Source organism: Haliotis cracherodii, unplaced genomic scaffold, assembly GCF_022045235.1.
Source record: "Haliotis cracherodii isolate W230 unplaced genomic scaffold, xgHalCrac1.p SCAF_5, whole genome shotgun sequence".
NCBI lineage: Eukaryota > Metazoa > Mollusca > Gastropoda > Lepetellida > Haliotidae > Haliotis > Haliotis cracherodii.
This window is the reverse complement of record NW_027266308.1, coordinates 58,771,029-58,787,808: the sequence shown is the minus strand read 5'-3', so window position 1 is coordinate 58,787,808 and position 16,780 is coordinate 58,771,029. Positions and strand designations below refer to the sequence as shown.

Genomic DNA, 16,780 nt, shown 5'->3' with positions numbered 1-16,780 from the left:
CCATCCTCAGGGCTCCATCCTCAGGGATCAATCCTCTGTGCTCCATCCTCAGGGATCAATCCTCTGTGCTCCATCCTCTGTGCTCCATCCTCAGGGCTCCATCCTCAGGGCTCCGTCCTCAGGGCACCGTCATCAGGGCTCTGTCCTCAGGGCACCGTCATCAGGGCTCTGTCCTCAGGGCTCCGTCCTCAGGGCTCTGTCCTCAGGGCTCCGTCAGGGATCCATCCTCTGTGCGCCATCCTCTGTGCTCCATCCTCAGGGATTAATCCTCTGTGCTCCATCCTCAGGGATCAATCCTCTGTGCTCCATCCTCAGGGATCAATCCTCTGTGCTCCATCCTCAGGGCTCCATCCTCAGGGCTCTGTCCTCAGGGCGCCGTCCTCAGGGCTCCGTCCTGAGGGCTCCATCCTCAGGGCTCCGTCCTCAGGGCTCCGTCCTCAGGGCTCCATCCTCAGGGCTCCGTCCTCAGGGCTCTGTGCTCCATCCTCAGGGCTCCATCCTCAGGGATCAATCCTCTGTGCTCCATCCTCAGGGATCAATCCTCTGTGCTCCATCCTCTGTGCTCCATCCTCAGGGCTCCATCCTCAGGGCTCCGTCCTCAGGGCTCTGTCTTCTGTGCTCCATCCTCAGGGCTCCATCCTCAGGGCTCCGTCCTCAGGGCTCTGTCCTCAGGGCTCTGTCCTCAGGGCTCCGTCAGGGATCCATCCTCTGTGCGCCATCCTCTGTGCTCCATCCTCAGGGATCAATCCTCTGTGCTCCATCCTCAGGGATCAATCCTCTGTGCTCCATCCTCAGGGCTCTGTCCTCAGGGCTCCGTCCTCAGGGCTCCATCCTCAGGGCTCCATCCTCAGGGCTCCGTCCTCAGGGCTCTGTCCTCAGGGCTCCATCCTCTGTGCTCCATCCTCTGTGCTCCATCCTCTGTGCTCCATCCTCAGGGCTCCGTCCTCAGGGATCCAGCCTCAGGGTCTTACTTTCCCTCACTTTACTTTCATCAGGGTCACAATCCCAAGCACAACCTCAGACTAATGTTTTATCCCATATTGAACAATACTGATCACCTGAATACAATTCATGAGCTGCATGTACTGGTCAAGAGTCGAGTTGTTTGTCCCGTATACAGAACTTGATATGACCTGCACCTCATCAAATATCCCTTGGCGAACTTTTATGGATAACATATTCTTTATTGTTTGTAACAACGTTTCAGGCTACTTCTTGCCCTTCATCCCTATCAAAGACTAGGCAAACACACATGAATATCAGGAGGCAACTCACATGTTGTGTAAATTCATCCTGACACGCCATCCGTATCCTGGCAGCGGAGGCTGGACTATCCAGTCGGAAGGATATACTCCTCCCAGCATCCCCTCTGGCAGACTTGATGGCATCTTTGATCGCAAAGAACACCGAGGATGCAAGGAACAGAGGTGGTTCACCAATAGCCTGGGGACAAACGCACAGTACATTTAGTGTAGTCTAGTAGTCACGTATTGATGTGACAAGGTCAAATAAACAAAACCTACTTTAGCTAATGTAGTTATTACCGCCAATGAAGTCTTTAACTGGCATTAAGATCACCTTCAAAAAAATAAAATTGTTTCATGTCAATTTTGTGGTATATGGGACTCAAAAAGTGGCCTCAGGGTGTAAAGGCTTTTGAGCTCATTCACTGTCACTAAACTTTGGTGTGGTAGCAACGTGGTTAAAACGTTCGGTTTAACTTGGGTACGATTCCTAACATGGTTTCAATGTATGAAGCCCATTTCTAGCAACCCCACTATGATAATGCTTGATTTATTTAAAACATTTCAGCAAAGCATTAACTTTATTCTTTCACAAGCATTGCATTCACATACAACCTTCAACAATATCATGTGGAAGGGACGCTGGTTGGCAGAGCTACCACTATTGCTGGAATACTGCTTAGAGTGACACTCACTCACTATTGACACATGTCACTCACAACATATGCATTTGCATGTCACCTTGGAGGAGTAGACTGCTCGCTGGTTGAGGCTGCCTCGGAGCAGGGACACGTTGAACTGTTCCGGGATGTTCCCGAGGGAGGGTATCTTGTAGTTGCCAGGCCCCTGCGTGATGAGCTGGCCCTTGGGGGACACCTTGTACTGCTCCAGCACCAGCATCCCATAACCCTGGAAACCGTATCACTTCATGAGTGTCACAGTCAACCCTTGAGTCTGGACCCATGTGAAGCACTCTAGTAGATGCTAGTATTTACTGCTAGCTTGTTAGATGTGTGTGCATTAAGGAAGATAGAATATGCATATATATATATACTATGAGTGAGCAGTGTTTTCAGTGAGTTTAAGTGATACTGAAGTCCTGTTAGGCCAGACCCTTATTCCCTGTTAACAGAATTATTTTTTGAAACTTGGTATGTGGGTGGGAAATATTATTTTTCAAAAATTTAGGAGTAAGTTGCTATGTGTGCAGTATAAGTTTAACTTGTCCTGTTGTTAAAACTAAACTTTTGAATTGCAGTTTAACTTAAACAGGATATGCCAAAGGGTGTAGCCATGAACACACAAGTTTGAATTCAGTGGCAAAAAAAGTGCTTTCCCAAAACATATTTCCACTCTCAAGAGGGTTTTTAGGGTCTTTCATCTCAAGACTTTTAACATCACAGACTAACCCAGTCTGACCAAATGACCACATAAACCACATGAACATTATATTGTGTTGACATCCATGTACCATAATTCTCTGAGCATGAGGGACAGCCAAGGGTCAGTCATGAGTAGTCTGGTACACTGCTGTTACTGTTCTATAGGCAATGTCGTTGCTCAGATTAGCAGTTAAGTGTCTTCCTTGATAATGACAAGCTGGCATGACGGTACAGCCTGGATTCAAAACATTGCTGACACTTGCTATGTATTCATGTCGACTGTACCCTGATATAGTGTTTATATTGAGGATCAGCCTTTGTCAAAGGCATGTCATTTCGGTTGTGACTTTGAGGGTTGAAGTTGGGCATCGGCCTATATCCAGAGTCCAACACTGCCCAGTAATATACATCTTCCTGAGGCAAGGGATTTAACTGACTACAAAAGTCCAGTTTTCACCCTTGCCGAAATAGGCTGGTACTATGGAGTTACAGTTTGGCTGGACTAATGAGTCTATGCACAGTCCAATCAAAGTCACGCAACAAAATCGAAATCCAGTTTGTGAACTGTCATGGAGATTTCTGTCGATTGCAGGATTTGTAAAGCATGTGCACCGCCAAATCGTCAGCAGATATTTTCCTACTCTTTTCATGCTTTTAATCAAGGTGCTCGCATGATTTGATGCACTCCTGGATGTAAGACCCGTTTTATCACAATATATATCTTGATTAGCAATCAGATCGTCTTGACTGGGCGCCGTCATTTTGTTTGAAGCAAATGCAAGTGATACGAGATGTGGGATCTGATTGGTCCATAGGAAAGGCATAGAAAGGAAATAACTCGTAATAGCCATCGGTGGCGCTACGATCGAGCCCAGGAATTCCGGCCAAGTTAGACAAGGGTGGAAACTGGACTTTTAAAGTAAGTTAACTCTCTTGCCTCGGGAAGATGAGTAATAGACTGTTACTTTAACGACTCCTATTGCTCTACTATTGGCATTCAAAAGTAAACGTTACATGAAAGCAGTATTTGCTTGTAAAGTTCTGACTACAAACCTGGACAAAAGCCCCTTCAATCTGCCCGATGTCAATGGCAGGGTTCAGTATTTGCTTGTAAAGTTCTGACTACAAACCTGGACAAAAGCCCCTTCAATCTGCCCGATGTCAATGGCAGGGTTCAGGCTGCTCCCAACATCCATGACAATGTCTGTTCGCAACACCTGAAAGTGAACATCTTTGTTGAACAAAGCCCTTCATTATTATTCAATGCAAGAATATTCCAGTCCACCTCAAAGCATTCCTCTTCAAATCCCACCTTCCTCTGTCCCACCCTGACAGCCCCACCTCCTTTATCTAACCCTGACAGCCCCATCTTCCTCTGTCCACCCTGACAGCCCCACCTTCCTCTGTCAACCCTGACATCCCCACCTTCTTCTGTCCAAACCTGACAGCCCCACCTTCCTCTGTCCACCCTGACCACCCCACCTCCTTTATCTCACCCTGACAGCCCCACCTTCCTCTGTCCACCCTGACACCCCCACCTTCTTCTGTCCAAACCTGACAGCCCCACCTTCCTCTGTCCACCCTGACCGCCCCACCTCCTTTATCTCACCCTGACAGCACCTTCCTCTGTCCACCCTGACAGCCCCACCTCCTTTATCTCACCCTGACAGCCCCACCTTCCTCTCTCCAAATCTGACAGCCCCACCTTCCTCTCTCCAAACCTGACAGCCCCACCTCCTTTATCTCACCCTGACAGCCCCACCTTCCTCTGTCCACCCTGACAGCCCCACCTTCCTCTGTCCAAACCTGACAGCCCCACCTTCCTCTCTCCAAACCTGACAGCCCCACCTTCCTCTGTCCACCCTGACAGCCCCACCTTCCTCTCTCCAAACCTGACAGCCCCACCTTCCTCTGTCCACCCTGACAGCCCCACCTTCCTCTGTCCACCCTGACAGCCCCACCTTCCTCTGTCCACCCTGACAGCCCCACCTTCCTCTCTCCAAACCTGACAGCCCCACCTTCCTCTCTCCAAACCTGACAGCCCCACCTCCTTTATCACACCCTGACAGCCCCACCTTCCTCTGTCCACCCTGACAGCCCCACCTTCCTCTGTCCACCCTGACAGCCCCACCTTCCTCTGTCCACCCTGACAGCCCCACCTTCTTCTGTCCAAACCTGACAGCCCCACCTTCCTCTGTCCACCCTGACCGCCCCACCTCCTTTATCTCACCCTGACAGCACCTTCCTCTGTCCACCCTGACAGCCCCACCTCCTTTATCTCACCCTGACAGCCCCACCTTCCCCTCTCCAAACCTGACAGCCCCACCTTCCTCTCTCCAAACCTGACAGCCCCACCTCCTTTATCTCACCCTGACAGCCCCACATTCCCCTGTCCACCCTGACAGCCCCACCTTTCTCTCTCCAAACCTGACAGCCTCACCTTCCTCTGTCCACCCTGACAGCCCCACCCTCCTCTGTCCACCCTGACAGCCCCACCTTCCTCTGTCCACCCTGAAAGCCCCATCTCCCACTGTCCCACCTGACAGCCTCACCTTCTCTGTCCACCCTGACAGCCCCACCTTCCTCTGTCCCACCCTTACAGCCCCACCTTCCTCTGTCCACCCTGACAGCCCCACCTTCCTCTATCCAAACCTGACAGCCCCACCTTCCTCTGTCCACCCTGACAGCCCCACCTTCCTCTGTCCACCCCGACAGCCCCACCTTCCACTATCCAAACCTGACAGCCCCACCTTCCTCTGTCCACCCTGACCACCCCACCTCCTTTATCTCACCCTGACAGCACCTTCCTCTGTCAACCCTGACAGCCCCACCTTCCTCTGTCAACCCTGACAGCCCTACCTTCCTCTGTCCACCCTGACAGCCCCACCTTCCTCTGTCCCACCCTTACAGCCCCACCTTCCTCTGTCCGTCCTGACAGCCCCACCTTCCTCTGTCCCACCCTTACAGCCCCACCTCCCTCTATCTCACCTTCACAGCCCCACCTCCCTCTATCTCACCCTCACAGCCCCACCTCCCTCTATCTCACCCTCACAGCCCCACCTCTCCCTCACAGCCCCACCTCCCTCTATCTCACCTTAACAGCCCCACCTCCCTCTATCTCACCCTCACAGCCCCACCTCCCTCTATCTCACCCTCACAGCCCCACCTCCCTCTATCTCACCCTCACAGCCCCATCTCCCTCTATCTCACCCTCACAGCCCTACCTCCCTCTATCTCAACCTCACAGCCCCACCTCCCCCTATCTCACCCTCACAGCCCCACCTCCCTCTATCTCACCCTCACAGCCCCACCTCCCTCTATCTCACCCTCACAGCCCCATCTCCCTCTATCTCACCCTCACAGCCCTACCTCCCTCTATCTCACCCTCACAGCCCCATCTCCCTCTATCCCACCTCACAGCCCTACCTCCCTCTATCTCACCCTCACAGCCCCACCTCCCTCTATCTCACCCTCACAGCCCCACCTCCCTCTATCTCACCCTCACAGCCCCACCTCCCCATCACAGCCCCACCTACCTGGTGGTCCCCTGTCAGACAGTCCACCTCCACCTCGGAACACGCCACCCCGAACGTGTAGTATCCAAACGGGTTGCCCACGCTCTTCCACCAGTCAAACCACAGATCAGGAGTTCTAGGGAAGAATGGTCATGGACAGTTCATATCAGATCAAATTCTTTCATAATATAATATCTGTTGATGAGTTCCATCTTATCCTCAGACCTGATGGACATATCGTTCTAAACTAAATCATCAACATTATCAGCTTCAGATTTAGAACAAATGTCCAAAGGAAAGATGAAGGATTGCATTACCAAGAATGAAAGTGTCAGCAATTAGGATGGCTTCCTATCATAAACACTATCGCATTTGCATTACTTATCCACGATGACTTTGTTAATACACAATCCATGCAATTGTTCCTTTTTATACATTCAAAGTATTTATCTACACCTGCTCAGAGGTTCATTGTCAAGTCTGCAGCAAAGTCTGCAGCAAAATCTTATAGGTTTTTTTATTTGTTTGTTAGTTTGATGTTTAACCCTGCACAATGTTCCATCTATATGACAGTGGTCTGTAAATAATCTGAACCAGACAATCCAGTGACTGATATCATGAACGTCAGTCTACGCAATTGGGATACACCAAAATGCATCAACCAAGTCAGCGAGCCTGATCACCCGATCCCGTCACCTCTTACGGCAAGTATTGGTTGCTGCAGACCTATTCAAACCCGGATCTTCATGGGTCAAATCAGGCACCCATTTACCTAGGCGGGTCATAAGAGGCCACCCAGTGGATCGGGAGGTCAGGCTCAGCTACTTGGTGGATTGTGTGTCATCGTGCCAAGACAGCATTAATTGTTGCTCACAATATCATTTTCTGGATTGTCTTGTCCAGACTCGATTACTATAAATCTTGAACGTGAGTGTGAACATCGCATTTATATCAACAATAAGACATTTTTGGTAGCAGAAATACCAACTTAGACATACGCTGAAAACAAACAACTATGTATTCCACATCACTGTTTATTGAGCAATACTTGTGACAAGTATATAAACAATGTCATTCAAACACTAATTACATCCTGTGAATTGTCACTGCTGGGGTCAAGACAAGAGTTCTACTCACTTATGTCATCACTGATCACACCTGCAAGTCCAGACAGACACCACCAACGCAACACGCTGTCTTTGTTCTTTGCGACTGCGTCAAAGGCCGACACGAGCCAGCATGCATGTATTGTTTTAGCGGAAGTACTCTACTCAGCGCTAATAAGCAGTGCTCTTTGGTGTGTGATTGGATTAATGTAAGGTTGGATTAAGGTGAGGATTCTCCTGTAAACCTGACATAGGACATTTTCTTTATATATAAATCCACTGATGCTTGAGAGGAGGGGGGTGTCGCATTAATATTGAGTCACATTTTTGGCTAGGGGCCAGCGATCGCATTCTTTTGGAGATGCATATATTTCATGATTTACAGTATTTACAGGCCACCATCATATAGCTGGAATGTTGCTGAATCCTTCATTAAACAACAACAACATTTCACAGGCCCATAAAGTGAAAGGGGCTGTTTAGTAATACAGCTTATGAGACAGCAGTAAACGTGTATTTCATCAACCCACCTGTAGAAGCCTGTAGCTGAGAGGCTGATTCGCTTCATGTAGGCCGCCTTGATCTGCAGCACCGAGGGACACAGTATATGAACAGTGTTAGGAATCAGTTGGGAGAATATCATCCAACACTGGCAATACAGAGCTACAGATAGCTGCATATTGAGTAAAACATGCACAAAAACTTGCCATCACCCAATAACCGTGAGTTACTTGTTTACAAATATGCATGAAAATATCAAATTATTATTATGACCCATTGTCATTTTTTTCTAAACTTAAGAATTGTATTAGATAAATCATGATAAACATCCTTTATTGATTGCATAATGAAGTATTTGCTAAACAGGATTGACTTTTTTAACCCCAAAAATAACAAAACATTTTTTTTTCTCCACAATCAATTATGGTGGACACTTACAATCGATAGAGGGTAACCAAACAATCAATCATATATAAACATGGTGGGCGTCACTAAATGAGACAATATTAATAACAAGCACTACTTTTGACTTCAACTTTCTGCAGTTCAATGTGTGGTTGTAACTTCACGGCATCAGACTCTTTTGGACAATTTTACAATCATTTTTAGCTGTTTAAATGTCAGTTGTCATATCACAGGAATAAGTTACGTGTTTAAAGTCAAATCTCACCCAGTCCTCCCATGATCCCTTGGGGTTTTCAGTCATCACAGGGTCAAGTCGATCTATCAACTCTTTACATGCATTCTGAAAACACCACAGAATTATTGTAGTTTGTGAAACATTACATCAAATATGTCAATCTCTCTAAACATGTTACAGTCCCTTCTGTTTAAGCTATATTCCAGCTATATGACAGCGGTCTGTAAATAATCGAGTCTGGACAAGACAATCCAGTAATTGACATCAGGATCATGTTTCTACATGATTGGGATATGATGACATGCTCCAACCAAGTCAGTGAGCCTGACTACTCGATCGTGTTTAGTCGCCTCATGGTTGCAGAAGACCAATTCTTACCCAGATCTCCACAAGGAGAGAACAGTATTTCAGTAATATCATTTTATAATTGTGTGTCATTGTATTGGAGGTCGTTGACATTTTCCCTGTGCTGAAACTCATAATCATGGGCTGTTGCTGAAGGACCAAGAGTGGGTGGGTGGGTGGTTTGGCCATCGGGTGGGCGGGTGGGCGGTCGTGCTTTTGCAAGGGCTCCGGTAAAAAAAGGAATTTCCAATCGGACTCTTGAGACCTACAGCAGTGGTTGGCCTCTTCTCAGTCCTTGTTCAAGGCACATAACTCAAAAGGGAGAACACAGCTGTTACATTTAACCTGAGCCCTTTACTGTCAGGATGTTTTCTACAATGAAACCCAACTCACCACAATGGCCATGCCATTCAGATCGGAGCAGGTGCTTGCTGCAGAGGGGGATGTGTTGGGCACGGTCACAGTGCTGGTCTCCGTGATGTGAATCTTCGATGTAGGGATTCTCAAGGCTCTACTGGTAACCTGCAACAATCACACCAACCAGATAAACAGAAAGAGCATAGGAACTACAAGGAATTATTGTTATCTATCCAGAATGTGCTCATTTCATTGACATTAATTCTTTAGAGGGGGATGGTCTGTATGTTCCAGATGTGAGTATCTTAAATAACACAGAATAATGTGGGTTTACATCACAATCACATAAAGAAACATCAGTTCAGTCAGAAAACCAACAGACCTGTGAAGATCTGGGGTAGATTAGGTCTTCAGCAACCCATGCTTGCCATAAAAAGGCGACAATACTTGTCAAAAGAGGCAACTAACGGGATCAGGTGGTCAGGCTTGCTGAATTGGTTGATGCATGTCATCGAATCCCAACTGCATGGATCGATGCTCATGAGGTCAGTCACTGGATTGTCTGGTTCAGACTCAATTATTTACAGACTGCCGTCATATAGCTGGAATATTGCCGAGTGTGGCGTTAAACAACAAACAAACAAAAACAGAAGACCATTTTCTCCCTTAGGAGATCACCCATAAGTCAGTGATGTCTTAAACAATAAATGTCCTTGTTCAATTTCCAGGTGAAAATGTGATTTGTCAGCTGTTTGAATGTGTCAGTACAATATAATATAAGGCTGTGCATGCAGTTTGATCTGTAAACTCAGGCCCTTTCCAATACCACTGCATGTTTGTATCTCGTGTCCCTCGTTTTATTCATGAACATACGAAAACTGAGTGAGTGTGTGGGTGGAGTGAGTGAGTGAGTATGGTTTTACGCCACTTTTAGCAATATTCCAGCAATATCACGGCTGGGGACACCAGAAATGGGCTTCACACATTGTTCCCATGTCGGGAATCGAACCCGGGTCTTCGGCGTTTCGAGCGAATGCTTTAACCACTAAGCTACCCGACCACATCCGTGTGTGGGTGGATGGTTGCATGGGTGGGGTTTAACAGTATTTGACAGGACCAGCCTTGCCCCATCCCCCAATCTACATTGCCCGTATGGGGCATATATTCTTATATGGATTTTGAAATCACGCATGTTTCAGTGACCTGTAGGCTTGGTGCATCATAAGGCATAACTTTTTATAACTGATTTCCAGATTCCACTGATCCTTACAAATTAAATACCATATTCACTGTAATAAGCGTCTGTGTGCTAAGAAATTTGATGGGGTGGGGGGATATTACAACAATACACAAGTTAAATGTACCTTCAGAGAGTTCATAATAATTAATAGGCAGTTATATACCAAAATACACTACCGTTAATAATAATCTGAAAAGCACCATTATATTTTCATTATTAGAATGCAAACTTAAGTGTTCACCACACAAACATTGTGCATACAGTCCATGAGTAGGTTAAACAACAATTTAGGTAACTAAAACTGCACAAAGACAACATATTCAGATGTAATCAAATACAAATATAATATGACTTCACTTTGTACATCATGTTTGGCCCAGTTACGAAGCAGGATTTAATAAAACAAATAGAAATTGAAATATAGAAAAGGTCTGGCATAAGTGTCTGTATCTGAAATTATCTAATTCTGTCCATAACCATATTATTTATAACTGCACTTATTCGCTAAAACACATCAGAGTGACAGTTATCATGCAACACCGTGTGAAGCCCATTTCTGGTGTCCCCTGCCGTGATATTGCTGGAATATTGCTAAAAGCGGCATAAAACCATACTCACTCACTCACTCACTCTTGAAACACCGACCTGTATCATCTTTGTGTGCAGGCCCTGTCCCATCTCTATTCCCCCATGAGCAACAAGTACGGAGCCATCCTTGTACACATGGACCAGCGCTCCGCCCTGAAACACAGCACCATCTCCTGCAGTGTCTAGCATATCCTCAGAAAATGGTTCACTGGAATTTTGATGCTTGGAAATATTGGTGTTGACAACATTCGAAAATTCTTTCTGAGCTTCAAAATGGCAATAATGGACTTCAGCAGACCGACATGCATGGCATGATCCTATTAACTCTTACATATTGACATCTGACATTACAATAAGTTGATTCTACTGTAGTTGAATACAACAAACTGGTCAGACTGGTTGTCATGGAAACATGTCCAGGGTCCTACGTTATTATAGCCTGACAAATTTCCATGACTTTTTCCATTATGCCAGTTTTCAAAGATATTATATCAATAAAAAGCACAACAAAATAACAAACATTAGGAGGTGTTTAACTCAGGATAACATGGATGATGAGATTTATTTAGTTTGATGTTACTGATAAATTTCTGGCATATGACTTTTCCAGGATTCTATGACCAATATGAACTCTGTGAGACTTCAATCACTTACAAAACTGGGTACACATAGAATGAGAGTGCTTTGGAAATTTCATGATGACTATGTATTTACAATCTTACTCGAAGAACTTCACCAGCACTCAATACTTATAACCCAGAATATGTTTCTGATAATCAAAATTACAGGTTTGAGGGTAAAACAATCTCATATTTGTCATATAGGAGTACAGGTCCTCACTTACCTGATTGAGTTCCCAGACACCAAAGCCGATGCCAAATGTGACCGGAGTGACGGCGAGACCCTTCTTCTTCCATCGGTTTTCACTGAAACATGCATGGGTGGAGATACAGACAGAACTGCTGTGTCCGGTTAACAATAGTCGAGTCAGTTTCAAGTACATGGAATGTCCAGAGGAACACTGACTGCAAACATTTACAGCTTTGGTGAAACCCATGATCATGGTATTGATCATACATCCTAATCATGATTATCCTAATCGGGGATTCAAACCCACAACCAGTGCATCTTGACAGAAGCTCATTCAAAGCGAGTTACCCCTTTGTTATACTCTCGGTAACATGGCTGCCGTCAGTGTGGAAGCGGCCATCTTGAAATTTTCCCTCTAACCCCAAATGTATTCAGGTTTATATTTTTGAAAATCAACCAACTCCCCCTTACACTCTTACTGTACCAATTACATGATAGTTGAAATAAAATAGAAATTCAAACTGACAAAGAAAATATATCAGCTGGGGTAAGAGTATTTGGCATTATGGCAGTCATCACTTGTTTGTAAACATAACGGTCCGTCGGTTGCGTGTTCAACTCCATGCACAGTGGGGAGTTTTGACTGGTGGCAGCGATAGTATAGACAGTTCAGCAAACAGGCTATTGTTGTGAGAAGCTTGTTACTGGCATGGCTAAATGCTGCAGATGTCTGGGCTTGTGTTCACTTCAGTCCATCTATATCATGTAAACAATTGAGACTGGAACCGGCAAATAATGACAAAACATGAGCAACAAGTCTGGTCATGATGACAGATCACAGACGACCTAACCTAACTTTGTCACCTCTTGTGACCACCATAGGTGCCGATGTCCTCTTCTAACCTTAGTTCCCAATGGGTAAACACAGAATATGTACAAGGTCATGATAAAGAAACTAAATACACTGAATGTTGTTCCCTGGATGTGGTCTGAGCGGTTTTGTTCTGTGGTGCGTAGCACAAGGTATCAAAAGTGGTGTCAATGATAATCACTAAAATGTGATAATGTATGCAGGCTGTCAGCACCTCACTGATCAGAGATTACATCTCTTTACACACCAAGTAATTAACATACAAGGAATATATTCATATGCTTAAAGGTGTTGTTAAGCATATACCGAAGTATTAATCTGTAAATATATATAGGGCTTAAAGAAATAGAAGAATTGGAAAATCGGAGAAAGAATTGGAAGAATTTAGAAAATATAGTGCGGGTGGGTGGTGGTTTATCTTTTTTTTGCTTGTTCAAACTAGTATGTAACTAAATAAACAGTTGTGTACCCTCAACCTGGGAAAGTGAGTGAGTGAGTGAGTTAGTTTTAACACGGCTTTTAACATTATTCCAGTTATATCACGCGTGTCAGCTTAATGTGGGAGGAAAGCAGGTCTCAGACGTTTACCACTTCAGTGAAACCCATGAGCACGGGTATGGTGCTGACAAACCTAGAAACATAAACGGGGCGAACCGGGATTCGAACCCACAATCAAAGGTTTCTGGCCTACCTAAGGGACGCAACTCTGCAAAGCGAATTGCTGCGCCTTAGAATGGGCCACCCATGCCCCCCAACCTGGGAAAGGGCCTCCCTACATAAACAAGCATACAAACTCCTATTGCCACCATAACCATAACACAAGATGTGCAGTAAAGCAGTGTGCACATAAAGGGAAGTAACTGCGTGCTTGATTGGACCGCATTGTTTATAAGTATAAGTATTTTTTGTATTTTTTTTAAATGGCAATAAAAGTGTACCGTGCTGCAAACTATATCATCATGCGGGCAGTGCCTGAGAACCAAAACTATTATGTTTTTAGCCTAGAAAACAAGGTTAGTTAGTTAGGGCCACCTCAGGGTAAAGGTTATGAGACTGATGACAACATACCAGTGCACACCTTGAGTGAGAAAGCAGACATTATGTCTAAATCAAGCAGCTCACTGTCACGTTGATGTTGATTGTCGTGTAATGCAGCACTCGGCAATATTCCAGCTATATGACGGTGGTCCATAAATAATCGAGTCTGGACCAGACAATAGAGTGATTGACATCATAAGCATCTATTTATGCAATTTGGATATGATGTCATGCATCAACCAAGTCAGCGAGTCTGACAACACCATCCTGTTAGTCGCCTCTTATGACAAGCACAGTCACCTTTTACAGCAAACATGGGTTGCTGAATGGCTGGATCTTCATGAGTCTCATCAGTGTCTAGACTACAGAGATACAATCACCTGTTATGGAGGTCCACCTCCTTGTGATGTCTGTCATACTGACTCTGTCTGGACTACAAAGAAACAATCACCTATTATGGAGGTCCACCTCCTTGTGATGTCTGTCATACTGACTCTGTCTAGACTACAGAGACACAATCACCTGTTATGGAGGTCCACCTCCTTGTGATGCCTGTCATACAGACTCTGTCTGTCTGCCTGTCATACTGACTCTGTCTAGACTACAGAGAAACAATCACCTATTATGGAGGTCCACCTCCTTGTGATGCCTGTCATACTGACTCTGTCTAGACTACAGAGAAACAATCACCTATTATGGAGGTCCACCTCCTTGTGATGCCTGTCATACTGACTCTGTCTAGACTACAGAGAAACAATCACCTATTATGGAGGTCCACCTCCTTGTGATGCCTGTCATACTGACTCTGTCTAGACTACAGAGAAACAATCACCTATTATGGAGGTCCACCTCCTTGTGATGCCTGTCATTGCTGAATGGCTGGATCTTCATGAGTCTCATCAGTGTCTAGACTACAGAGATACAATCACCTGTTATGGAGGTCCACCTCCTTGTGATGTCTGTCATACTGACTCTGTCTGGACTACAGAGAAACAATCACCTGTTATGGACGTCCACCTCCTTGTGATGTCTGTCATGCTGACTCTGTCTGGACTACAGAGAAACAATCACCTATTATGGAGGTCCACCTCCTTGTGATGCCTGTCATACTGACTCTGTCTAGACTACAGAGAAACAATAACCTATTATGGAGGTCCACCTCCTTGTGATGCCTGTCATACTGACTCTGTCTAGACTACAGAGAAACAATCACCTGTTATGGAGGTCCACCTCTTTGTGATGCCTGTCATACTGACTCTGTCTGGACTACAGAGAAACAATCACCTATTATGGAGGTCCACCTCCTTGTGATGCCTGTCATATTGACTCTGTCTGGACTACAGAGAAACAATCACCTATTATGGAGGTCCACCTCCTTGTGATGCCTGTCATACTGACTCTGTCTGGACTACAGAGAAACAATCACCTATTATGGAGGTCCACCTCCTTGTGATGTCTGTCATACTGACTCTGTCTAGACTACAGAGAAACAATCACCTATTATGGAGGTTCACCTCCTTGTGATGTCTGTCATGCTGACTCTGTCTGGACTACAGAGAAACAATCACCCATTATGGAGGTCCACCTCCTTGTGATGCCTGTCATACTGACTCTGTCTGGACTACAGAGAAACAATCACCTATTATGGAGGTCCACCTCCTTGTGATGCCTGTCATACTGACTCTGTCTGGACTACAGAGAAACAATCACCTATTATGGAGGTCCACCTCCTTGTGATGTCTGTCATACTGACTCTGTCTAGACTACAGAGAAACAATCACCTATTATGGAGGTTCACCTCCTTGTGATGTCTGTCATGCTGACTCTGTCTGGACTACAGAGAAACAATCACCCATTATGGAGGTCCACCTCCTTGTGATGCCTGTCATACTGACTCTGTCTAGACTACAGAGAAACAATCACCTGTTATGGAGGTCCACCTCCTTGTGATGCCTGTCATACTGACTCTGTCTGGACTACAGAGAAACAATCACCTATTATGGAGGTCCACCTCCTTGTGATGCCTGTCATACTGACTCTGTCTGGACTACTGAGAAACAATCACCTATTATGGAGGTCCACCTCCTTGTGATGCCTGTCGTACTGACTCTGTCTGGACTACGGAGAAACAATCACCTGTTATGGAGGTCCACCTCCTTGTGATGTCTGTCATACTGACTCTGTCTGGACTACTGAGAAACAATCACCCATTATGGAGGTCCACCTCCTTGTGATGCCTGTCGTACTGACTCTGTCTGGACTACGGAGAAACAATCACCTATTATGGAGGTCCACCTCCTTGTGATGCCTGTCATACTGACTCTGTCTAGACTACAGAGAAACAATCACCTATTATGGAGGTCCACCTCCTTGTGATGCCTGTCATTGCTGAATGGCTGGATCTTCATGAGTCTCATCAGTGTCTAGACTACAGAGATACAATCACCTGTTATGGAGGTCCACCTCCTTGTGATGTCTGTCATACTGACTCTGTCTGGACTACAGAGAAACAATCACCTGTTATGGACGTCCACCTCCTTGTGATGTCTGTCATGCTGACTCTGTCTGGACTACAGAGAAACAATCACCTATTATGGAGGTCCACCTCCTTGTGATGCCTGTCATACTGACTCTGTCTAGACTACAGAGAAACAATAACCTATTATGGAGGTCCACCCCCTTGTGATGCCTGTCATACTGACTCTGTCTAGACTACAGAGAAACAATCACCTGTTATGGAGGTCCACCTCTTTGTGATGCCTGTCATACTGACTCTGTCTGGACTACAGAGAAACAATCACCTATTATGGAGGTCCACCTCCTTGTGATGCCTGTCATATTGACTCTGTCTGGACTACAGAGAAACAATCACCTATTATGGAGGTCCACCTCCTTGTGATGCCTGTCATACTGACTCTGTCTGGACTACAGAGAAACAATCACCTATTATGGAGGTCCACCTCCTTGTGATGTCTGTCATACTGACTCTGTCTAGACTACAGAGAAACAATCACCTATTATGGAGGTTCACCTCCTTGTGATGTCTGTCATGCTGACTCTGTCTGGACTACAGAGAAACAATCACCCATTATGGAGGTCCACCTCCTTGTGATGCCTGTCATACTGACTCTGTCTGGACTACA

At 45.7% G+C, this 16,780-nt stretch overlaps 1 protein-coding gene across 1 annotated transcript in view; it reads right to left on the bottom strand.

Annotated features, from left to right (window-relative positions):
- The window catches only part of LOC139442092 (xanthine dehydrogenase/oxidase-like), a 46,277-nt gene that overhangs the window by 702 nt on the left and 28,795 nt on the right, over positions 1 to 16,780 (bottom strand). The window contains exons 26-34 of the mRNA XM_071222877.1: positions 11,763 to 11,844; positions 10,976 to 11,071; positions 9,127 to 9,255; positions 8,419 to 8,493; positions 7,778 to 7,830; positions 6,163 to 6,277; positions 3,757 to 3,843; positions 1,986 to 2,153; positions 1,276 to 1,443 (exon numbers count right to left, since the gene is read on the bottom strand). Coding sequence (XP_071078978.1) covers positions 1,276 to 1,443; positions 1,986 to 2,153; positions 3,757 to 3,843; positions 6,163 to 6,277; positions 7,778 to 7,830; positions 8,419 to 8,493; positions 9,127 to 9,255; positions 10,976 to 11,071; positions 11,763 to 11,844 — 973 coding nt within the window. The remainder of the gene's footprint in view (positions 1 to 1,275; positions 1,444 to 1,985; positions 2,154 to 3,756; positions 3,844 to 6,162; positions 6,278 to 7,777; positions 7,831 to 8,418; positions 8,494 to 9,126; positions 9,256 to 10,975; positions 11,072 to 11,762; positions 11,845 to 16,780) is intronic.